This window comes from Liolophura sinensis, chromosome 5, assembly GCF_032854445.1.
Source record: "Liolophura sinensis isolate JHLJ2023 chromosome 5, CUHK_Ljap_v2, whole genome shotgun sequence".
In the NCBI taxonomy this organism is placed as follows: Eukaryota; Metazoa; Mollusca; class Polyplacophora; order Chitonida; family Chitonidae; genus Liolophura; species Liolophura sinensis.
This window is the reverse complement of record NC_088299.1, coordinates 13,773,947-13,798,913: the sequence shown is the minus strand read 5'-3', so window position 1 is coordinate 13,798,913 and position 24,967 is coordinate 13,773,947. Positions and strand designations below refer to the sequence as shown.

Sequence of the window (24,967 nt, the reverse complement as noted above, 5' to 3'; positions counted from 1 at the left end):
TGTAATTGCACATGTGGGCAATTTTTTTTAGACAAGTTGTGGTCCAGTGCGGGGCAGTGACCCAGGAGCCTGCCACCAATGCGTTCATTGTGAGTTCAAGTCCAGCTCTTGCTGACTTCCTCTCCAGCCAAGCATGGGAAGGTCTACCAGTAAGCTGCCGGTGGTCGTGGGTTTCCCCCTGGATCTGCCTGGTTTCCTCTCACCTTAATGCTGCCCGTCGTCGTATAAGTGAAATATTATTGGGCACGGCATTAAACACCAATCAAATAAATAAATAAATAAATATGTCGCAATACAGTTTAAGTTTTCATGCTGGCCTCCTGGCAGGTTTCCTCCCACCATAATGCTGGCTGTCGTGGTATAAGTGAAGTATTCATCAGTATGGTGTAAAACACCAATCAAATAAATAAATAAGTAAATAAACACATAAAATGTGGTAATTAAACAAGGAATATACATATGAACAAAATATTCCATATTAAGTCTATAGCTAAAAGCAAAACAAGCATCATTTTACTTTATTTAAAATTGTGAAAATGGAAAAAAAAAAGATTCAGTATCTCTTGGGGAATGATGCCCTAATTAAAGCAGCTTGATTGGACAGGGATGTCATAAAAAAACAAGAGTAAAATCACAAGCGTAAATGTGGTTGTATTTATGTTTTCCCTTTAATAACAACAGTGCTGAATATCTTAATGCATGCAGGCCTACTTGTTTGGCAGTTCCATTGAATATGTGCCTCAATTCTCAGCCTGCCCGTGATATTGAAAATGCACTCATAATTGTACAGTTCCTTTAACATGTCTGGTGATGAAATTAAAAGCTTGAATGAAATGTTTGCTTATAAAACCTGATGAAAGATCAATTATATGGTCTTTATGGTTGACAAATTTCAGAAGATACAAATATGCACATTGTGTACTGTAAATGTACTTATAATTAACAAGATTGCTTTTCACCGCTTGACTGACTGTGAGAAGTTGTCGTTGTGTTGTTGGTTACTGAAGCGTGGTTAGTTTGGGTTTCATCAAATAATATAAGAGTTTATTTTATGGCCACTAGAGGAAAAAAAAAAAAATCTTTAGTCTGTGAGAGTGTTGATTCACTTAGGAAAAATGTCCTTTTCAGGTGAGATTATAACCATTGGTGTGTCGTCAATTCATCTATGTGGTTGTGCGAATGTGTTCAAGATGTTGAGATGTACTGTTAAGAAAGTGCAGAAAAAATGTTTGTTTATATGAGAGGCTAGGATTTTAGACCCTAATGGTTTGAAGTGCTTTCTACGCAGCATGACCCCCAAGAGTGCCTGTACACCCCCTGTACACTTTACTTTTCACCTTCAGAAATGTATGTTGAGTTGGAACAGATTTACAGCACTTCATATTTGAAGTTGTCTGAAATGCTGAGAAAAGTCTGACAGCCAGCTTTTGAAGTCTGCGTGAAGTCTTTATGAAGAAATGAATGTCTCTGTAATATGGAAGGTTGTTGAATATAAGAACTTGCATGTACCTGTAAGTAGCTTTCCAGGGGTTCTCAATAGAAATGAACATACGGAATATCATTTTTTAAATGGGGGTTTCATTTGCCTTGGCCAAAATGATTTCATACATCAGTTGGTTCAAATTTGTGGCTGATATAACATCAAGAATATGTCTTAAGATGGAAGAGTTTGGCAAACTTTAAAATCGCCAAAGATTTTTGTCATTGGTATAAAGGTGAAACATAAGAATGTTAATCTGAATAGCAGAGCTGCTGTACTCTGTCAAACATTTGCTATCTTATTCAGACCTTGAATGCACTAAAAAATCGAGAAGCGAAAAGTAAATTTTCCAGGTCATGAAAAGAGGGTCTAAATCAGGTCGGGGGGGGGGGGGGGAGGGTAGGAGACTGGAAAATTCTGAAAATTTGTGTAGGATGGTGCACAACCCTGTCAGAGATGTTTTTTTTTTTGTGTTTTGCCTCATTGCAAAGTATATTGTCATTTTATGAGTTTGTACCTGAGTTTCAAAATTGAGGGCACATTCTTCATGAATACTGTAAATATGCCTCAGGTGGGAAGTGCAAAGGTGCAGGTATAGTCCATTTATTAAACATACACTAATTCTTCAATTTTTTCCACCTCCTTTTCGACCAAAATTTTAAATCATTCTGAGAGAAGCATAGGGTGAAGAGAAATAATTTAAACAGTTTTATAAAGCTTGCATCTTTAGTGACACAAACAAATGATTTTTTATTTACCTAATAATTGTATGCATAAATTCCACTGAAAAAAGTGCTTTAGAGGTCGAAAAGGTTGAAGATTTACAGTACATGTGAAGAAGAAATATAGTTCTCTTAAGTTTGAATGCAGATATGGGTTTTCCATGAAGTTTGCCAGCTTTGTCTGTCTTCTGTTATTCACTTTAAAATTATATCTGTTTTTATCTCTGTTTTATGACTCTCACATTATAATCAAGTAAATGACTGTATTCATGTAGCTTGTTGACATGTCCCGAATTGCCAACAGGGGTCATCTAAATTCATGTAGCTTGTTGACATGTCCCGAATTGCCAACAGGAGTCCTCTAAATTCATGTAGCTTGTTGACATGTCCTGAGTTGCCAACAGGAGTCCTCTAAATTCATGTAGCTTGTTGACATGTCCCGAATTGCCAACAGGAGTCCTCTAAATTCATGTAGCTTGTTGACATGTCCTGAGTTGCCAACAGGAGTCCTCTAAATTCATGTAGCTTGTTGACATGTCCCGAATTGCCAACAGGAGTCCTCTAAATTCATGTAGCTTGTTGACATGTCCCGAATTGCCAACAGGGGTCATCTAAATTCATGTAGCTTGTTGACATGTCCCGAATTGCCAACAGGAGTCATCTAAATTAATGTAGCTTGTTGACTTGTCCTGAATTGCCAACAGGGGTCATCTAAATTCATGTAGCTTGTTGACATGTCCCGAATTGCCAACAGGGGTCATCTAAATTATTGTAGCTTGTTGACATGTCCTGAATTGCCAACAGGAGTCCTCTAAATTTATGTAGCTTGTTGACATGTCCCGAATTGCCAACAGGAGTCATCTAAATTCATGTAGCTTGTTGACATGTCCCGAATTGCCAACAGGAGTCATCTAAATTCATGTAGCTTGTTGACATGTCCCGAATTGCCAACAGGGGTCATCTAAATTCATGTAGCTTGTTGACATGTCCCGAATTGCCAACAGGGGTCATCTAAATTCATTTAGCTTGTTGACATGTCCTGAATTGCCAACAGGGGTCATCTAAATTCATGTAGCTTGTTGACATGTCCTGAGTTGCCAGCAGGGGTCATCTAAATTCATGTAGGTAGTAATTTTTCATGTTATCCATCAGTGCCTGGGGACAAAGATGTGGAGCAATTTTCTACAGTTTAATTGAAGCATTGGACATGCTCATTGATGAGTCAGTTAGCATAAATAATAAAACGAACAAGAAAAAACAGAGAAAAAGGAAATGGCTCAATTTGCTGACCTGTTTTCTCTGAAAGGATGCTAAAAAAAGGCTGCATGGCATATACAAAATTAACACCTGGGTGGAAAGTTGATTAGGATATTTTTATAAATGTAATAAAGCATGATGATGAAGAGCACGGGTCGGACATAGCAAACAGCTAGGATTTTAATTATGATTTGTGTGAGGTAGGAAAATCAGCTTCACAGAGATACATATTTAAAAAGATAAAATACGAGCACAGATTTTGATATGATATCAGAAACTCTGAATAATTATTTGCTTCTGTGGTCATCCTTGGGTGGACAGACATACCGAACTAGTTTGTACCTATCCAGTAGAAGTCAGTTGTTTGTTAATTCAAGTACATAAAGAAAAACACCATTAAAACATATACTAGTGGTGCAAATTCTTATTTGAATTCTGAATTACTAAGGAACATTACATGCACTGATTGAACTTCAGCCCCATGGCTACTCCCTCCACCCCCACACTCAACATCACCACTAGGCTAAAGTCATGAAAGTCCTATTATTGCTGTAGATGTGAAGATTTATTTATTTGATTGGTGTTTTACGACCCTGTACATGTTAAGAATTCTATTCTATTTATTAGTCATATTTTGATAATGTAATGATTTTGTGTATTTTAAGGTTTATGTGTTAAATGGTTTTAGCTGTAGGCCTTCACAGACATATAAATAGAGTGATGTCTTGTATGATTGACATTGTGTCTTGATGCATGACGTAAAAATGTTCAACTAGACTAAACTTGTATTAGGACGTCATCCCGGTGACTTTGGATGGGAACGTCTTAAAACAGAATGTTTCTTTTCAGACGCAAAGACATCTGGGTGTGAAATATCAAAATGTAATAACAAAAGTGATATCTAACTGAATGAAATATCAGTTGTGTAAACCCTGACAATTCACCTTAATATAAATGATATTAACTTTTGCACAGTAGCCTGTATGGAGCTGAAGCCTGAATACTGTTTACACATTACAGGATGGCAGCATCATTCACACATCATACTGATATTTATACATATATAAAACCCAAATTTGTCTGAAATTTGGATTTAAGAAGGTGACACGCCCTATATACCATCATCACTATAGTGATTACACTAAGAAGGTGACATACCCTATATGCCATCATCACTATAGTGATTACACTGAGAAGGTGACGCCCTATATACCATCATCACTATAGTGATTACACTGAGAAGGTGACACGCCCTATATACCATCATCACTAAAGTGATTACACTGAGAAGGTGACACGCCCTATATACCTTCATCACTATAGTGATTACACTAAGAAGGTGACACACCCTATATACCCTCATCACTATCGTGATTACACTAAGAAGGTGACACACCCTATATACCCTCATCACTGTAGTGATTACACTAAGAAGGTGACATGCCCTATATACCCTCATCACTATAGTGATTACACTAAGAAGGTGACACGCCCTATATACCCTCATCACTATCATGATTACACTAAATTTCCAAGTCACACACACTGGCAAACTGTCCCACACAATGAGCAATGAGCACGGACAATGACTGCTGTGTGGAGAGGACTTTGAACACTGATTCTCAGATTGGTGTTTTGTCTGATTGTAGTGTGGAGAGGACTTTGAACACCGATTGTAAAATTGATGTTTTGTCTGATTGTAGTGTAGAGAGGATGTTTTGTCTGATTGTAGTGTAGAGAGGACTTTGAACACTGATTCTAAGATTGATTTTTTCTCTGATTGTAGTGTGGAGAGGACTTTGAACACTGATTCTAAGATTGATGTTTTCTCTGATTGTAGTGTGGAGAGGACTTTGAACAGCCGCATCCGACAGACGCCCATATCCCCACCCAGTAGTGACACCTCTCTGGCCGAATGTGACCAGCCCATGGAGGGGGATGGGCAACCACCTGAGCGCCCACATGCAACAAAAACAAGGTATTTATTTATTTATTTGTTTGATTGGTTTTTTATGCCATACTAAAGAATATTTCACTATTACGACGGAGGCCAGCATTATGGTGGGAGGAAACCGGGCAGAGCCCAGGGAAAACCCATGATCCAACAGCAGGTTGCTGGCAGACCTTCCCACTTATGGCCGGATAGGAAGGCAGCATGAGCTGGACTTGAACTCACAGCGACCGCATTGGTGAGAGGCTCCTGGGTCATTACGCTGCACTAGCGCACAAACCAACTGAGCCACGAAGGCCCCCCAACAAAAACAAGGTAGACACAAAAACTATTAAAACTTTTATTTATTTATTTATTTGATTGTTGTTTTACTTTAACTCAAGAGTATTTCACTTACACGATGGCGGCCAGCATTATGGTGAGAGGAAACTGGGCAGAGTTAGGGGGAAACCCAGGACCATCAGCAGGTTGTTGACAGACCTTCCCACGAGCTGGAGAGGAAGCCAGCATGAACTGAACTGAACTGAACTCACAGAGACTGCAATGGTGAGCAACTCCTGGGTCATTTCGCTGCACTGCTGTGCTAGCCCCCTCGACCACGGAGGAGCCCCGTGAAAAAGAAAGACTCCTAATAATTCAGGCTAAGCAACAAACATGAAATTTTATTCTTCTCAGACTTTTGGCTCGTACAATGCGTTGTAGTCTTTTTCAGAACTTTTAGCTTTTTAATGGAACTGTTTAAACTGTAAAAGTGTCAACTCTGGAAGCAGAAGATTTGTCTCTCAAGTTATGCTCGGGGCGAAAGTCGGCCATTTTGAATTTCTCAATCATGGCACATTAGATTACAAGAAATAAAGTTTGTCGATGGCCTCTGTCACCGGCTACTGCATAGTTCTCTCACCATCCATATTAGATTTTGCCACTTCTTCATATGCAGAACTGCAATCAGACATCCAACACTTTCAAGTAGTGAACACATTTCATTGGTTAAATTACATGCGTGACCTTGTGTTTGAGAGACGTAGCTGAGTGGATTTCAAGTAGATAAGAGCTCCTGTGTATTTATTGCACATGTAGTCAATATAATTCTCATTATATGAAGGCAAATGAAAACATGTCAAGAAGAAGTTGTCAGTTAATGACATCATTCTTGTGTGTTTTTTTGGCTTTAACAGTGAGAAACCTTCGGCTGATGATCCTTCGAGGGCTACCAGTCCAGAGTCAGGCATAGGGGAGGGAACTGTTACCACACCAACTCCAGAGACACCAGAAGGGGGCGCCACATTACTTCCTGTGCCTTCTGAACAAAATGTCACTAAGGCTAGTGATGTCCAAGCAGTGTCATCATAAGATATTTAATGATAACAAAATGCAGCTGTGAGTGTGAACTGTTAAGTTTTACAATAGTTTTGGAAGACGGTCATCTTGAGAGAGAAAACGAAAAAAAAAAAAAACAAAGCTTTTCTCTCACTGACAGGTGTTTAGAAAACTGTTGTTCATTTTTGTCAACTTTTTGTGGATGCAAATTAGCTATTTTTTTGTGATTGAGATTTGTTATTAATTGCATCTTCTATTTTTATAACCAATGTCTTGCTTAGAATTTCACTGTTAATGACACTGTCCATTTTTAAGCTACAGGCATACCTGTATTGATATTTTTATAGTATTATGTACTCTTATGAAAGCAATAGATTGATTTTCAAAAAGGTTTTCATTTGGGTGACAGTTTTTATATGATTTGGATATCCAAATGTTGTGTTGGTGTGAAATGTGTTAAAGCATTTTGTGGGGCAGTTTGTGTCACATTCTGATGACACATTCAATATTAAGACTATTGAATGACTGTACACTCCAATGAATCACACAGTAGTACATGTATTGATGTATTTTAAACCAAGATGAAATTGTTTAATACCTCTAAGCAAAGATGTAAATGGTTGGTACAGTTCAAGATTGATTGGTAAAAACTTAATTTATTAAGCAATCTTTCACAGGTGACAAAAAATCTGTTGTTTGTCAAAATAGAAGAAATGAATGTTATTTAAATTATACAGATATCTTCATCTTAATTTTTTCAATATTATGATTAACTCATAACATAGACTATGTGATGAAAATTTATTTTCAGTTTTGCTCTAGCAGTCTGTCTCATTGTGAAGGATGAAAGTTGAAGTTAGAAATTAAAAATGGTTGCCTTATTTTATTAATATTTTTTTTTCAAAAAGTCAGAGTTTCGCCAGTGCTTTTGTGGGAATCTCTTCCGAGAAACATAGTTTTCAAAATGAAACCTAGAGAAAGTTTACAAACAAAACATCATCAAGACGGAAGGTTTGAACAAAGGGGCCCTAATTTCTCTGGAGGCACACTAGCAAGAAGAGCAACCAACTCTGAAAGGCCTTGTCATGTGAATTTGCATAAAGGTTTCTACAATTTGTGTAAAACAATTAGATTTGTGAATGTACATGTAGACGTACACGTTGTTGGATTTTAATGGGATAGTTGTGAAAGGCAGTGCAGGGTACCTATTTTTCTGCTTATTTGGAAACATTGTTTTAAAAATGTTGACTTATAGCTGGTCAAGAAAGCAGTTCCCAATATTTTCGTCATTTTAGTCGTAAGAACTGCATGAGGGTAGTGGTCACGTGGATGTTGAAATCATGTGATACATCATTCTTAATCTGGTGAATGGTATGGGATGGCTTTATCTTCAGTCTTTAGAAAGGTCGTAGAAAGGTCTCTCATTTCTACATCGATATCTCTAATCAGTGATGCAATAACTACAAATTTAGTTGGGCCATTTTTCATGTGTTCAGTGAGTCAGCGTGAGTTACGCCCACCTCTTGCTCTTGGTTTTCTGAGCCATCAAGCTCCTTGGCCAGTGTTGTGAGGACTCCCTCGAACAAATTCTGGTTGAAATTAGACATGTGGAATAGTACAACTTGTATTTAGGACATTAGCCCAGCTTGCATATTTAACCACAATATTTGGATGGATCAGAGATTTAAACTGTGATCTTTGAACACTGGTCTGAGTGAGATTTTTTTTATATTTTATTTTTAAGTAAATCATGGACAATCATGTTGGCTCGAATTCAGGCGTGGAACACCTAGATATTTCAGGACTTTTAGTTGTATACATAATTGTGCATAATGTGTTTTTTAAAGTACTATAATACTTACGTATAAATTAATTTAATGTGGTAAAAGTGCGAAGGGGTTGATTGAATTTTCGAAACTTTAGCTTTATCTGTACTCATTGCTTATTATCTGGAAAACGTATAGCTTCTTGCCTTATTTGAAACGTTCTAGTCTATTTTGTAAGATCATGCATATATAATATTTAGCTAAATTTTTTTCAGCTTTAATGGTTAGTTTTATTTTGAAACCATTAAATGTCGTTTGTTAGTTTTTGACATCTCAGATTGTAGAGGGTAAAGAATTCAGTTTAAGCTTGGGTCATATAATCCTTAAGTAAGTTGAAAACTGTTATGAATTTTATAACGACAAAAAGCCCATTAACAAATGTCCTCAAAAATAGCTCCATTTATTTATATTTTTTTTTTCAACCCGGAAAAATTTATCCCCCCAGATCCTGATATTTTAAAACCATTTTACTGGGTGGGAAGAATTCTAAAAAAATAAATCGAACTATTCTCATGGACAGGGTTTAATCGTCTTTCACTTGATGTACACTTCATTTTAGTGCTTTATTTGTCTTTAACAATAGGCACATTTATACGTGAAACGTTCAAAACAGCTTCCATATGAAGATTTCAGTGCAGTGAGAAAATGACACCTCTAGGTTTGAGCATGTAGTTCGTATATTGATGTGAAACAAGGACGATATATTCCATAACAGCCAGTTTTATATACTGCGTATAATCCTTAATCTTTTCAGTTAATAACAGTACTATTAATTGTCAGTATGAATATATTTACCATAATGCAGAAGCATAAGTAGTCCAAAAAAACTGAGAAGTCGCATATTTGACGTTTCAATAGTTCGACAAAAATTTATTTGGCATCTTTAGGATACGGTCATCCTGAGGATGACAAATAAAATGCTTTTGCGTTATTGCTAGTGTTCTTGGTGGATCAACACGTTTTATAAATATATTTAAAGTGGAACCAATCCAAAGTCAGAAACAGTTCAAACAGCTTTTAAATGTCCTTATACGTGACTCACAATTTTGTGTTATGGTTGCATGTAATAGCTACTGTGTATTCGCCCTGAATGAGAAATTCAGCTCTCCAAGGAATGGTTTCGCCATTAAAAACACGTCAGTTTTAATTGATATTAAGTGATCTAGAAAACTTCGTTGGATATTCAGTGAGGTTGAAACATTGTTGATGAATTCATTTTAATTGTTCATAATAAATGATTTAGTTGTTGGGGTTATTTTGAACGAACGAGTATGGCGTAATGGCACGTCCGTAATTGTAACCATATCGTGACGAAGGATCATGTTGTAGGTAGTGTTTGCTTTGGTAAATAAATTATTAGTTTTAGAAGTGTTAATGATGTTTCAAAGTTGAAACAGATGATATCTTGTAAAATTACACCGGACTGAATGCTTTTATTGTGATTGGTACCACCCTTAATTATGGTGTCCATTATTATGTAAATGGTGAACTCCAGTTTGCTCAAACTATGCTGTTTTTGTTATTGCTAAAGTTTTGCAATTTCTGCCGTATGTCATTAGGTACGGAGTGAATAGCACGCCAGCTATATGGGAGACACGCAATAGTTCCTGTATAGTCGGTGTATATAGGACTGAAAGAAATTGTGGGTGCCATGAAGATTATTAATTCAGGCTTCCAGTTCAGACGTTCCCATTCACACTACCATTTTGCACCTATATAGTGAACAAGTCTTATTCATGCCTCAGTGCACGCGTATAAAACAAAGTTAACATTCAAAACTACTCCCTATGTGTTCATGGGTATACTGTCACTAACCCTGTGCGTTTTGTTTTAACAGCACTGACTATTTGAGAATTTGCAGTTTGAGATGTGATTTTATAATTTTTAAAATCTCACTTTGCTGAAAACTGGTGCTTTTATCGTCCACTACATGAATGAGATTTTACTATGGCTTGCAGGTTATAAATTTTAACCCATCTCTCGCTTTAGCACAGTATGCTAATTGCTACGGACTGTTTTGTAACTTATGTAGAAGAGCATACAAATAATTAAAGCATAAAACTGATTTCTTTCTTTGGCATTATTATTTGGAGTTTCTTTGAAGCTGTTAATTCTGTTTTTGTAATGGATACAGCAAGAAATTCAACATATATAGTTCTATCTGTATCGTAATTTGTTGTGCTGATCGCGATCTGTGTCTTCGTTGACCGCAATGTGTCACGGTCAAGTGCCAAGGCGGCTGCGTGTATATAAGGTCTTGGAACTTTTGGCTGGACCATCCGTGGCGGCCGTCATTGTGTAGATAAATGTGTAATGCGTTCATGTGATAAATGTGCTATGTCTTTGCTACCAACAGAAAGCCAAGTAATTAATGAACCTTGTCGCTTTTGTCGCATAGCCTCTGTACCAATGTGTATGACGCATGTGATGTAGCCTGCCATTCGCTACAAGCAGTGAATCGAGTCCCTGTGATTGATATGGGTCCAATCGGTGCTCGGTCTGTTCTTGTTATGCTGAGTGTCAAGCGAGGTACATGTAGTACCAAGATTTTTAAGTCGTCTGCTCAGCTTCAATGGGAATTGAACCCTGAATTTCTGTCACTTACAGACACCTTAGCCACAACCTGCGATCACGCCATGCTTTTGTCATGTAGACGCGCATAGATAAGTGTCATGAAAAGAGGACAGCAGTTTTTCATAAGCCGCATTCAGATATTACGTGTTGTGGAATGTTATAATCGCATGAAATAACCCATTTACTGTTTTAGTACAACTTGTCGAATTCGACGGGTGGCACTGCGCCACTTTCAAACTAAGGTACTCTCTCTTTCTGACAGTTCCTTACACTAAAGAATACGTAGCAGTTGTATTTCAGTATTACAGTTTTCACTCATCTTTTGGGTCAATGAATTAAGCGTGGTCTGTATAGGAATGTTAATGCCCTGTGAAATCAAGAGTTTATGAAAGCACACCTTTTGTGACAACACCTGAGTCATGCCACAAAAACGACATAAATTTTTTGAATATTGCCTGAAGACAAAGGGAGAAAAAAGAAAGAAGAGAAAATAAAAAAGTGTGTACCAAGTAATATTTTATTTCACATCAATATTCAAAGAGTGAATGTAAATCCTCGTGAAAGTATATAAACCCTGCAAATAATTTGCCGCCATTTTGGGCTATATTTCACCAGTTACCCTGTAAAACCGTTTTAAACCGTTTCTCGTTTATTTCTGAGTTTAGTCTATGGAGCACATAAAGATATGATAACCACGTTTACCCTGTTCCTACCTTAAGATTGGAGATAACATGGAAGCAATAATCATGCACCAAAAAGGTGTATACCTAAACATTTACATATATAAATGCAAGTAGAATTTCTCGTTCTTTTTATAACAGTCAAATCTCAGAGCATATATATATATAACTGTTCTGTTTTCAAGTGATAGAAGTCTCACAGATAACATAGTATACGCATATAGACGTACTTTACAAGGTAATTTAATATTTCATCTTGGTAAACTACTAATTTACAACTGTTGCAATAAGGGTACATTGAATAGAAAGGGGTATTGAATAGAAAATCTGTGAGTTCACGCAATCACGACATTACCTGCTGACGTACATATCTACTGTTTGGCATCATTTTGAAATTTGTCTAAATATTTAAAACATAATACAAGATTGACTGGTTAGGCACATGATTTAAAATTGAGCGTAAAATAGATAATAATCCACGACGGACGAAAAAAAAAAACTGTAACAATACCTTTCATCCGTTTAGCAAACAAACTGAAACAAAATTTGAAATTGAATCCATATCAGAAAAGTCGGAACAATTCAATTGTTTGATGGTCATGTGAATGCTACGGAACATTAATCGATCTACTGGTTGTCCAAAATAATTGCAGATTACACTCTCTGTTCATTGTTCATGCAGCACGTAGTCAACTTTTATGAAAGTTTAGAATTTCTTTATTTATTTATTTGATTGATGTTTCACGCAACCCTCATGCATGGATATTTCACTTATGCGAGTGCTGTACGTTGGAAGAAAACCCCACGACCATCCGCAGGTTGCTGACTGACCTTCGCAACAGCGAACACAGAGGAAGAAACCGTAGAAAGGGTGGCATGGTATTGCAAGGAAACTTTAAGTTGATCACCACGTTCTCAGGTTATTTGAAACGTAGGCAAAAGTTCTGAAAATTGAAATACTTTCATTGCCAGCAGCTGTTAAACCCTCTCGATAGTCTATAGTATAGTAAGATACGTTCTTGTCGACGAACCAGATTGTCACAGAACCAACTCAGTGACTCTGTCATTTTTGGGATGCTTTAATGCACGTCATGTGGAACGAAGAAGGTCTTTCCCACTGGCAATCACAAAGCAATTTTTCACTTTATCTTGTCCCGTCAATGAAGAATCATACTGTTTCTCAGCCCAAAAGCTCTGGGAGCAAAAGTACACAGCTAAAAGTAGATATTTTCACTCGAAAATACTGTACATCTTGATGTCGACCATTGGTGAGCATGTGCGCTATTTCAGTGCATGTTTTTTCAGTAAGCTCTATAGCTATTCAGTTTGGGCTTGCACTTGTATGATGTTATATGCATCAATATTATTACATTTTAGTTGAGAATGGACACCCTTCCACTTTCGTGATATCAAATTTCATGAGTTTGCCAAGCATAACGTTCGGATCAAAGAACACCTCCACAGATCGTATCTTTCCGTCCTCGTTAGTTCTCGCCACGGTGCTGCCAAACATCTCGATCTCTTCTCCGGTTGGCTCGTTTCCCATGAATTCTCCTTCCCAACGTGCCCAGTGACGCCACGTGAATGTTACTACTGGTGGACCTGAGCCAATAAAAGTAATGTATAGTGCATTTTAAAGATGGTTATATAGCTACAGAAATTGCTATAAATTTATACGGCTTTTCCTTTGTAATAGTTTGATGAAATTCACCAAATTCACTTTACAGTACCAATTTATCCACACAAAATTTAATTTAAAAAGCAATTAAGCAATTTAATATATTTTCGAAAAAAAAAACAAAACATTTTTAAGATATTTTTTTTGATGACCTGCGACTCCAGGTCTCCCAAATTTCACACCCTCTTTTACACAACGACCATTCAGTACGATGTCCTTAAACCGTAGGCATTCTCCACATCACACAAGGTTGATAAAACACAACACGCTGTGAAATATAAATATGTCTGAAATTCTTATGAGACCTCAAAACGTAGATGCCATCAGTTTACTCTTTCAATGAGTTGATACATTCTAGAATAATTTTATTACACCTTATACCTGAGAAGAGTTCTAGGAGCTCCCAAGCAAACCCTCCTGGAAAGGCGTTAAAGAAGAGGTCGACGGACTTCTGGCGGGGAATCGTGCCGTCAAACAACGGAGACTGCATCAACATAATGTTGTAGTTACCGATGTCTATGTTGTCTTGGAGGCTGCCAACATAACCGCCATTCGCCCGAACTGTGAAGTTTTCTCTGTCCACTGTTTGCCAATCCTGCAATTAGAATTACCATACTTGAATTACACTGAACATGCATATCATGTAATTAACAAATACTACGTTCAACAAAGTAACTTGGTTTCCTCCCACTATGGGTCTAATGCTGGCCGCCCTCGTATAAGTGAACCATTCCTGAGTAGGGCGTAAAACACCAATAAATAAATAAAATAAATAAACAAACAAACAAAGTAACTTGAATGAATTGACTGGCTTGTTCAGTTCGTTTGTTGTTGTCAAACCGTCTCAAATGTCTAAAACGTCTGTACAGGCAATTGCAGAAGAACCCACCGCATTTAACGATGAGACAACTGGTCTACCACCTATATGATGCGCATACCTGCACGTCACATGTGGAAAATAGCATGTGTTAGTAGCTTGTCAAGGGCCGGTGATTTACCCCAGTCATTCTGGATTCCTCCATCCATAAAATTAACAGCCATCGAATAAGTTAAAAACTGCTAACTGAGTATGGAGTTAAGCATCAATGAAATACATACATGCATACATACATACATACAGACAGACAGACAGACAGACATACATACATACATACATTTCAAACAGAAACGTGGAAAGCAGACTTGGATGAATATGTAACCTCTTTTGCATTGGAGGCTGTATGGTTGTGTCTGACATAACTGTTGTATTAGTCCTGGGTTGTTTATTGACATTATTTGTAAGATAATGACCTTGGGGTTTATTTTGTGTGTACTCTCCATTTCCCAACTTTTGACAAGGTTTTCCACGAATTTCTCCATCGAATCCAGTTTATGATGTTTCGTGCGCTCTTTCAGATATTTTTCGTTTACGGCGCTATAATCCGGTTTCCCCGTCTTCCACTGTATGTTAGGATCGTCCATGTAAGATCTCACAGGGGTGTCAGGGTGGTGAGGACTTCCCATTTTTCTCACACAAGCTAATTTTTTCCACTGATGTCACGTGATAGACCAGAACCTGTAGAAAGAAAAATGGTGCAAAAGAATAAGTCTAATCGTTGCACCTCCAATGGTACTGCTACAATAATATTGTGGCAGAATGTAGCTAATGAATTTGAATCATATTTCCTGCAAAAGATGTAATTAGTTTATGCGTTGATGCATGCTCTGAAAAAAACGTGACCTCTGTATGTGTGGTTTACGTATACAGACTCGTAGCTTACTAGGCATGAAATACATAACATGAACACCAAACCCAATGAATGATACCTCTATGGGAGGCGTCAACACTGAGAACCAATCAGAAACGCTGATTAAATTCACAAATGAGTGAAAAAACAGACTGCTTTCTCCAAACTAAAAGGGAGCAAGAATTATTCGATTAGATGGACAGCTGACGATCTGAGAATAAGTTTTTGTTCAGATCCAGTTAGTGAGTAATCACCATTAATGAGCGGCTACTATAGGTCTGACTTTAACACATGTATCTACCTTTTTGGTGTTTGGACTTAATATGTGTTTTCTGGACGTGGGTTTTTGCCTGGGTTCTGTCCCATTTCCTCTCACCGCTGTCGTATAAGTGAAATAATCCTGAGTATGGCGTAAAACACCAATCAAATAAATATGAATTTTTCGCTTACATGGCGGTGGACAGGTTTATGGGCAAAGTAAACCGAGGATCCCGGAGTAAACCATAGGCCTCCACCAGGCACCTAGCACATCTGACTTAAAACCGCAGCTGAACCAGCGAGAGCTGGAATCGAACGCGCGACCTCATTGACGAAGGGTGTATTAGCCGCAGCAAGTTATTGCTTCAGTCGTCTGAGCCAACGATAACCCCAAACCACTCTGTACGAAAAGTGGCTTCATTCTATCGTATTGCCCTGTGGATGTATACAATTCTCCAACAAAACACTTTAATTGACATACGCTTCTTTCCTTATAGAAGCATATTGAACCCAGCATGAAGGCCAAACTAGATGAATAGTTACTTGTGTTGCCAAATTAGTAGCGAAAATCGGGGAGTCATTGTATATTTGTGATACATTCAGCTTTCCACGCCAAGCATTCGGAGGAGTGAATGCCTGTGACTGTTTGTCGAGCGTGTTTGTTCTGGCTTTTGGAGCCATTAGAACTGGAATATTCCATGCAAACAGCCACATGAAACTTTTTTCTGGATAGTTCTAGATCGAAAACGATGTGATCAAATGCGTTGTGCTCCGCGAACGAACGGAATGTATCTCAGAGAGGTAAACATTTAATGATTACAAGCGAATGTGGATACGAGGATCGAATTTTTACACATTAGTTTTCACATCGACTTCATATTGTAACTGGCTGTTAACATTTCAGATCTGCTCAGAGGTGCTGATAAAAAAATGTTCTTAATTTGTGTTTGCATGAAATTCTATTGGCGCTGCTATCCTGTCAATATAAGCTCAACTTACATGATGCAGAACTTATCAAAGTGTATGCAAGAAATGCTGTTTCAGTGTCAAGTATAAAAAGGGGAAAAAATCACGTAAAAATAAAGAAAAAAAAAAAGATGATACATGCTGATCCCAGCATTCGGAGTATCCTCATTCCATCCTCATCATGGAAATGGGAAATATCTGATTTCCTGAGGTGTGCGATTTTCCTAAACATGGAAAAAGACACTGGAGGTTCGGATCAGCATGTATCATTGTTCTGGCGTGATTTATTCCATACTAAGGGTTTAGTTAAACCACTTCACAAGGGCGTATAGCCTATAAAGGCTTATTTTCGGTACCCATCGCTTTGCTATATAGTATTTGTGTGTAACAAGCGAGCATAGAGGTACACACAAAATTGAACAGCTTTATCCTTATGGGACAAAAGCTAACTTGAGACGTTTAGTGCCTGTATACGCCTGTACACAATTGATGTTTCCTCTATAGTGGTATATATATATATATATATATATATATATATATATATATATATGCACAGCTTGCACATCTGTGGTAATTGTGTAAATGTAGTACTTGTATAACTGCCAATCTTGTATAACTGCCAAGCTTGTATAACTGTGATACAGTATACAGACTTTATATGTATCTCTCACACCTGATTCCTTTTCATCTCACCATAATGCCGGCCGCCGTCGTATTAGTGAAATATTCAAACAAATATACACACAAATAAATAGATAAAATCCCTCACACCATTATCTCTCGCTTATTTGCACCCTCGGTCAATCAGTAGAAGTTTTAAATCTACGGTGGCCATACTTCAGTGGAAATTAGGTATGACCAATGTACTGCCATGCATTATAATGAGTATCAAAAAGTAAACATATAACGATTAAAATTGGATACATTTTACATTTGTGCCTGGCGAAGGGCGGTCCTTTAGCGCGTGCTCTCGATCGAGATCCGGTTTCTTGCGTCGATAAATCTGACCGGCCTACGTCGCAACACCTTGCAATAAAATAAAATACAATTTCCAAACTCTTAAGAAGGTTAAGCTTTAGTTAAATATAGACACCGTATACATACCGGTATTTGTCTATTCCAAGGTTTCACTCATGCTATATGGGACAGACAGCTAATCAAATGAAGGTGCCATGCGTATATATCTGGTTGATGTCTGCGGTTATATTTTTCCTGAAAAACGTCTCTTATAATAAATCGCCCATCCCAGACCCTTAGCTGAATTCTTTAACATATCCCCTCGCCACGAGCTCCCGTAACCAGTATTATCGTGAACCCCATGTGTGCGAAGCGTGACTGAGAGTCAATACATTTATAGTTGCGGTATCGGTATATAAATGTATTTATATATTACTAAATGTCTGATGCAAGAACTTCTTTTAAAACGTACACAATCAATCTTCAGTTTAAAAAGGAAACTTTGAAATAATTGAAGTAAACTATTATATTTCGTTGGGGATCTATGGACTGCTATAATCCAGTTAAGATATAAAATCATTACAATCTGCACCATCATGGCCTGCCCAATTCATCATGAATGTTCTCATGCAGGCATGGCATGTTTTCTGTATAGAGAACAAATAAACTTACTCTGATACAAAGAAGTTCACAAAGTTCTTTACCTGGGAAAGTTGCAGTTTCTCAAACAGAAACACAAAAGTCCAAATCCAAAGGCGGGTTGCGTCTTACGTTCCTCTTGTCAACTTTTTTTTTCTAGATTTAAACGTAGGTATGCCTCGCAGCGTCCGGGTGTTAGAGAGATGAAAACATAACGCGTCCAAGTAGGTTCTGTGAGGAAAGCCTATATCTTTCACTGCTAATATTTCGAGGGGAACGGTGTGGAAATAATTACTCTTTTCATACGAACACTTCACCCCCTGTCATATCTGGAGTACCCTGCGACCACCCAATATAAAGAGCACTTGAGCACGGAACTATTCAGATGTTTAATGTACAGTCAAGAGATGAGAGTGGGGCGGTCCGAGTATAACCCAAGGGAGGAATCTCCGGTCTCTAACAATGCTTTAATGAAGTATAGGTAGGTGAATAGTAGAATGTCGCCTCACATGAGTTATCACCAATGTATGACCTCGACAAAAAAAAAACAGTTTTAGTTCAATGCTGGGTCAAACGCGGTTTCATTTGCAAACTGCATGCTGTCTTCTCATTGGTTGAGACTGGCAGTTTTTTTGTGCCCCTGGGGATTATTTAATAACACCTTTACAAATGTACTTAATGTGTATACCAGTAACTGGCTTGACATAATTCCTGTTTTCGAAGCGTTCTGTGAACAATAAAAACATTTTCAAAGTCTGATGTTGTCAACATTTGTCAGTTTTCGTTGCACATAAAAAGCAGGGTTGAATCAGGGTTGAAGAGTTACAGCCGGCATGCAAGTAGCATTTTGTCTATCTATATCCCCTCCATGTTTAACTTACTTTAGACCCACATGTCATATAAAGGACTGTTTTCTCTTGCAGCGTTACATAAACGGTACTTTAGCGTGATCTGTAAAGTATTTAAGCATCAAAAATAAGATATTTTAGCGTCGCATACATAATGTATTTTACCGCTGATTATAAGGTATTTAACGTCCAATGTGAGGGTTTTTTGCGTTGCAGGACCCTTACACGATTCACTCTGAAAGTACTCATTGTACGTATTCCGCATGCAGAGTGCATATTTCATGGTTTGAGAGCTGGCTGATTTATATGTATGTATATTGTGCATACGTCGCGAACAATCTCTTAATTGGTTCACTGACTTGATCTGATGATTACTACCATACGTTTTTAATTGTTTTGCTGAATGAAATACTGATACCTCACTGGATTTAATTGTCTGTCCATAAGCAACGGATTTCCCTGTTACTCACTGATCCATCCGCCTACTCAATGATCCAACAGTCGACACACTGATCCGTCCGTCTACACACTGATCTGTCCATCGACACACTGATCCGTACGTCTACACACTGATCCGTCCGTCTGCGCATTAATCCGTCTATCGACTCACTGCTTCGTCCATCGACACACTGATCCGTCCGTCCACACGCTGATCCGTCCATCGACACACTGATCCATCCATCAACACAATGATCCGTTCGTCTACACACTGATCGGTAGGTCGAAACACTAGTCCGTCCGTCTCCACACTTATCCGTCCATCAACACACTGATCCGTCCGTCTCCACACTGATCCATCCATCGACACACTGATCTGTCCATCAGATACAATGATACAATGTCCCATCCTTCCACTTAAACTTGTACATACTGATCCATCCGTTGACACATCGATCCATAAATAGACACGCGGATGTGTCCAAAATTGACACTGATTCGTTCATTTACACACTGATTCGTCAGTTGCCTTATCGATTTATTTATTTAACATCTACATGATCCATCCTGAGACACACTGATCTGTACATTTGCAAACTGATCCGTCCATGGACACACTGATTCGTCCATCGACACACTGATCCGTCTGTCCACACGCTGACCCGTCCATCCACACATTGATCCGTCTCTCGACACACTGCTCCGCCCGTCTACATACTGATCCATCCATTGACACATGATCCGTCCGTTTTCACACTGATCTTTCCGTCGAAACACCGATCCGTCCGTCTACACACTGATCCGTCCATCGACGTACTTATCCGTCGGTGTACACACTGATCTGTCCATCGACACACTGATCCGTCTATCGACACACGGATACGTCCGTCTACACACCGTTCCGTCAGTCAACCCACTGACCCCGCTTTGGATGCGATGAACCATCCTTCCATTTAACCTTGTACATACTGATCCATCCGTTGACACATCGATCCATGCATAGACACGCGGATGTGTCTATAATTGACACTGATTCGTTCATTTAAACACTGATTCGTCAGTTGCCTTATCGATTTATTTATTTAACATATGCATCATCTATCCTGAGTCACACTGATCTGTACATTTGCAATCTGATCCGTCCGTCTACACACTGATCTATCGACACACTGATTCGTCCATCCACACAGTCCGCTTCGGGACCGGTAGATCCAGGATCAATCCTTGATCGAGTCACACCTAAGACTTTAAAAGAGGAAGTTGTAACTTCCTCGCTTGGCGTTCAGCATGAAGAGGATAGTGCAATGAATGGTTGACCCGTATCAGTATAATGGCTCGGGCGGGGTGGCTTACTTGCCTTTTGTAAGTCGTCTCAGTGGAGCAGCACTAAATAAAAGAGCGGTGGAAATCCGTCCTGCAACAAGGAGGCACATTACACGTACATACACCCTAAGGATTCCTTCGTCGTCATATGACTGAAAAATTGTTGAGTACGACGTTAAACCCCAAGCACTCACTCACTCACTCACTCCATCCAAACACTGACCCGTCTGTTCACACGCTGACCCGTCCATCGACACATTGATCCGTCCGTCTTCACACTGATCCTTCCGTCGAAACACAGATCCGTCCGTCTACACTCTGACCCGTCCATCGACATACTTATCCGTCAGTGTACGCACTGATCTGTTCCTTATCGATTTATTTATTTAACATCTGCACGATCTATCCCGAGACACACTGATCTGTATATTCGCCTTCTGATCCGTCCGTATGGAACTATACCGTGAAATACATCACACACCTATAGGCAAAGGTCGTGGAGTCGGATAGTGTCAGGCGCGCAAAAGATACGAGGTGTATGCAGGCGCGGGCAAGATGCGGGTGATATGTTTCCCATCACATCAGACTAACGAAACTAATAAACTCATATTTTAGATATTCGTTTAGGTATTTAATTTCTCGCGAATGGAAACTGCAGTTTACACAGCTGAAGTGTTCATCAGTTACCCATGTATATAGGTTGGGAGACTGGTGGAAATTAACCCAGTCAACTTCAGTGCAAATTGGCAATGGGAGAGAACGTGTCCATGGGACTTCACCCTTGATTTAACGCGATATTTTGACACCTGGCGCTATGGTGAATAAACAAACCAACAAGGTTTAGGTGATGTACAGCTGTCTTAGCAGGACCTGTTATACATGCTCGCCGGGCTATATTCTCACATACGTAGCCTATACATCACTCTTCACTTCACTACCAAAAACTCTACTGTTGTCAGACCACATCACTTCAGATTTGTATTCTGAGTGAATAAACAGGAAGGTGAAAGGAAAACATGAAAGTACTTAGAATTTCACGTAAAACATATAGAGCCTACTATAATGTAAATTATTATCAAACATGTACTGGTTTATTTGAGCTGTGCTCCACGTCGTGCTCAATTAAGGCCTTTCATTTATAAATCGGTGATGGCGCAAATTAACAGATGTAGGAAATCGGAGCACTGTAAATATAAAGCCGCCTTTCGGCATGGATGGTCTTCGTGAAAAATCAAACAATAAAAATAACTCTTTCTTTGTGCAGTTCATTTCCTTAGGATTACTCCAGTCGTATGTGGGAATGTCTGCCAGCAACCTCAGGATGGTCTGCAGCAATCTGCGGATGGCGTGTCAGCAACCTGCTGATGGTCGTGGGTTTTCCGCCAAGCTCTTCCCAGTTTCTTCCCACCATAATGCTGGTCGCCGTCGTATAAGTGAAATGTTTTCGAGTACGGCGTAAAACTCCAATCAAATAAATAAGTAAATACATTTCTTATCAGCATGGCCACACGTTTGGTAAAACACTTTTTCTTGTAGCAGCTCAAATATTTATTTTTTGCGCACCTGATGTGTATTGTGTTTTATAGTTCTACAGTACAGGTCTACATGTATGTCTAAAAAAAAATACTTTGACCTTAAACGTAGACCTAAATTTATTGTCTGTAAAAGTTCCATTTTAAACCCTATGTGAGGGGGAGACTGCTGCAGTTTGACCAACAACCACTGACGCAGAAGTCTAAATTTCTAAGGGAAATTTCCGCCGACCAGCCTGTAGATAGATATGTGCAGTGGGTCTACCAATAGCCTATATGTAAAGCTCACATCACGTAACTCAATCTCCATTTACAGTATCACCTTCAGAGAAAATAAGTGTGAACTATCTCTGTTATTACTCATACGATTGTTATCTCAGACTACATGCATGGGAAGCACAGAAATCACAGGTCCTTGCTACAAAAAGAGAATTGTTACTGTCCTACATATGTTCGACAATTTTACTCAAATTCTTTGTGCACAGATGTACTCGCGTGTACGCCTTCCATAACTGTAGCCTACCTTTGTGCTAGCTGTGGAGCTCCCGTTCACCACAACTGAAGCAGCTCACTCTATTCATTTATCTCTTTTTGAAGATTTTCACGTGGTTAAACGCCATATCCCAGGTATACCCAACAATGTTTCACTTACATTCGTTTATGGTGGGAGGAAACCGAGCAGCGTCCAGGGGAAACCCACGACCATCCGCAGGTTGATGACACACCTTGCCACGTATGGTCGGAGAGGAAGCCAGCGTGAACTAGACTTGAACTCACAGCGACCGCATGAACTGGACTTGATGTTTCGCTTACATTTACAACCTTGTCGGTTTTAGGGCATGCATATAAGGAAGCAGGCCTAGAGGAAACAGGGCACATATACATGGCACAAACCCCGATTCACCAGTGGTTGGCCTTTGCCTGAACCCACCCAACGCAAATATGTGCATTTTCCACGTATTTCCATATTCGGTCACATTTACTTCTGTCACATTCGGTCGCACATAATTAAAATTCAGTGTAACGAATCACTAACAAATCACAGGGATAAAATATACAGATCTATAGAATTCCTCTTAAAAATACTCAGACTAACGACATGTTTGGCATTTAGTACCATATGACATGTGTTCAGTACAATTAAATTGCCTGACAGTCAGTCCACGCGTCTTGGTAGATATACATACATTGCAAAAGCTTAGCTTTATTCGTGCTTTTTTAGCAACGAAATAGAATCTTACCTTCGCCAGGTGGTAAAGCTGTTAGTATATCCTTTGTTGTTTATCCTCTTATAACTGTGGAGTCTAAACGTCTGATCAAATTAGTGAAAGAGATGCAGTTAACGAAGGATGTGCCAGTCAAATAGCCCGAGTGTGACGCGAGTACTCTGGCCATCACCTGTGATGGTATCTCATCCCGCAAACACCACTGACGTCAGCGTGTGAAGACACGCCTACATTTCACTTTAGCTTGTAAATCAAAAAGCCTAAGCTGGAAATAAATTTATTCATCACAATCAAGTTTAAGAAGCCAACAGCACCTGTACTTGTTAAAAACCTAATTAAATTAAGATGCCTCGAAGAATCAGGCTAAAAGGTGAGCTGATATATTACGTATTTTTGACAACTGACGTTATTCAACAAAAGATGAGAAGTATATACTTGTATATGTGCTTTACCAATACAGGAATATGATCTCAGCCAGTCGTTTATTTACTCTGTGAGATGAACTATTTTAAAGTGTACATTTACAAGTTAACCTAGTATAACTTAACAACCCAGTACCTTATTATATTCGGCCTACACTAACGTAGGGTTACAATTTCGTGGTTTATTGAAAAACCGACAAAGCAGAGCATGGGACCGTGGGAAAAAAGGGTTTGTTTTGTATTTTTCAATCGCTGACGTTTAGACTATAGGGTGTACAGTGTTCCATCCACGTCAAGAAGCTGAAATAACATGTATTTAAGCCAAAAAAGCGTTAAGAAACTGAAGCTTTCTCTGCAGAATTTCTAAAATACTAGAAATTGTTTCTTGGCGCTTTCTGGCTAAAGTCCGCGTATAAGGGATTCTTCAAGGATTAATTTGAAGCCATCCACTCAGAAAGACCTTATTACAACACGCATCCCCACAGAAAATGAGCATTTCGTAATTGTTTATATAATTTAGCGTCGACATGCTGTGTTCAGCATATGAATTTATTTACTAGTATTTATTGGATTGGTGTTTCACGCCGTAGTCATGAACATTTTACTTACACAAGGTTGCTAGCGGACCTTCCCACGTATGACCGGAGAGGAAGCCAGCGTGAGCTAGGCTTGAAGTCACAGCAACCGCATTGGTGGGAGATTCCTATGTCATTACGCCATGCTGGCGTTTCAGCATATGACAACACCAAATTCATCTCGGCAAAACAGATTTACAGGGTATGTTACTTTATAACAGATTTTAGTCTTAGTTTCAGAGTTCACCATTATCAAGCTCTGCATGTGCCCATCGCATACAGTCTTTCCTTTTGGTTAGTGACAAACACCAAGGCGACCAGCTAACCCCATGGTCATTTACATTAAATAAGCAGGTATTCTTGCCATAATGCTTCGAGAGGTTGTCACAATCTTCTCATTGCACATCTGTCATGCTGAGCGCTTCAGGACTGTCTTTGCCCTACTCTAAAACTCCTTGCAACATTGTCTTCAACAAACGTATTAAGCCTGCGCACATGCCCATCGACCGCTTGTATTCACTGGCAATGCACACAGAGAAACCGGGCGAGTCAACTTATTCCCGGTCATAAG

The 24,967-nt window shown here is 38.9% G+C and overlaps 2 protein-coding genes across 5 annotated transcripts in view; one reads left to right on the top strand and one right to left on the bottom strand.

The window, feature by feature from the left end:
• LOC135465623 (sorting nexin-16-like) overlaps window positions 1-24,967 on the top strand; it is a 55,702-nt gene that overhangs the window by 18,110 nt on the left and 12,625 nt on the right. For 2 of the 3 annotated variants that reach the window (XM_064742902.1, XM_064742901.1), the window contains 2 exons: window positions 5,300-5,437; window positions 6,586-9,716. In XM_064742902.1, coding sequence (XP_064598972.1) covers window positions 5,300-5,437; window positions 6,586-6,760 — 313 coding nt within the window. In that variant the 3' untranslated portion in view covers window positions 6,761-9,716. Of the gene's footprint in view, window positions 1-5,299; window positions 5,438-6,585; window positions 9,717-24,967 lie in introns of those variants that run through there. The other variant, XR_010444047.1, reaches the window with a different exon arrangement.
• On the bottom strand, window positions 12,686-23,490 carry LOC135466047 (uncharacterized). Of its 2 annotated transcripts, none has more exons than XM_064743450.1 (4): window positions 23,415-23,490; window positions 14,776-15,040; window positions 13,867-14,080; window positions 12,686-13,409 (listed from the first exon to the last, which is right to left on the bottom strand). In XM_064743450.1, the coding sequence occupies exons 2-4, from the start codon at window positions 14,986-14,988 to the stop codon at window positions 13,174-13,176; spliced, it is 663 nt and encodes a 220-aa protein (XP_064599520.1). In that variant the 5' UTR covers window positions 14,989-15,040; window positions 23,415-23,490; the 3' UTR covers window positions 12,686-13,173. The 2 variants fall into 2 exon arrangements, with proteins under 2 accessions (XP_064599520.1, XP_064599519.1); XM_064743449.1 differs by lacking the exon at window positions 23,415-23,490 and adding an exon at window positions 18,098-18,171.

What these genes read in the sequence shown, in the direction of transcription:
- LOC135466047 (XM_064743450.1), bottom strand. Translation starts at nt 14,988, where the DNA reads ATGGGAAGTCCTCACCACCCTGACACCCCTGTGAGATCTTACATGGAC. An exon ending in CACACAAAATAAACCCCAAG is followed by an intron (nt 14,081 to 14,775) that starts GTCATTATCTTA and finishes TTCTAATTGCAG; the next exon opens with GATTGGCAAACAGTGGACAG. An exon ending in GCTCCTAGAACTCTTCTCAG is followed by an intron (nt 13,410 to 13,866) that starts GTATAAGGTGTA and finishes TTATTGGCTCAG; the next exon opens with GTCCACCAGTAGTAACATTC.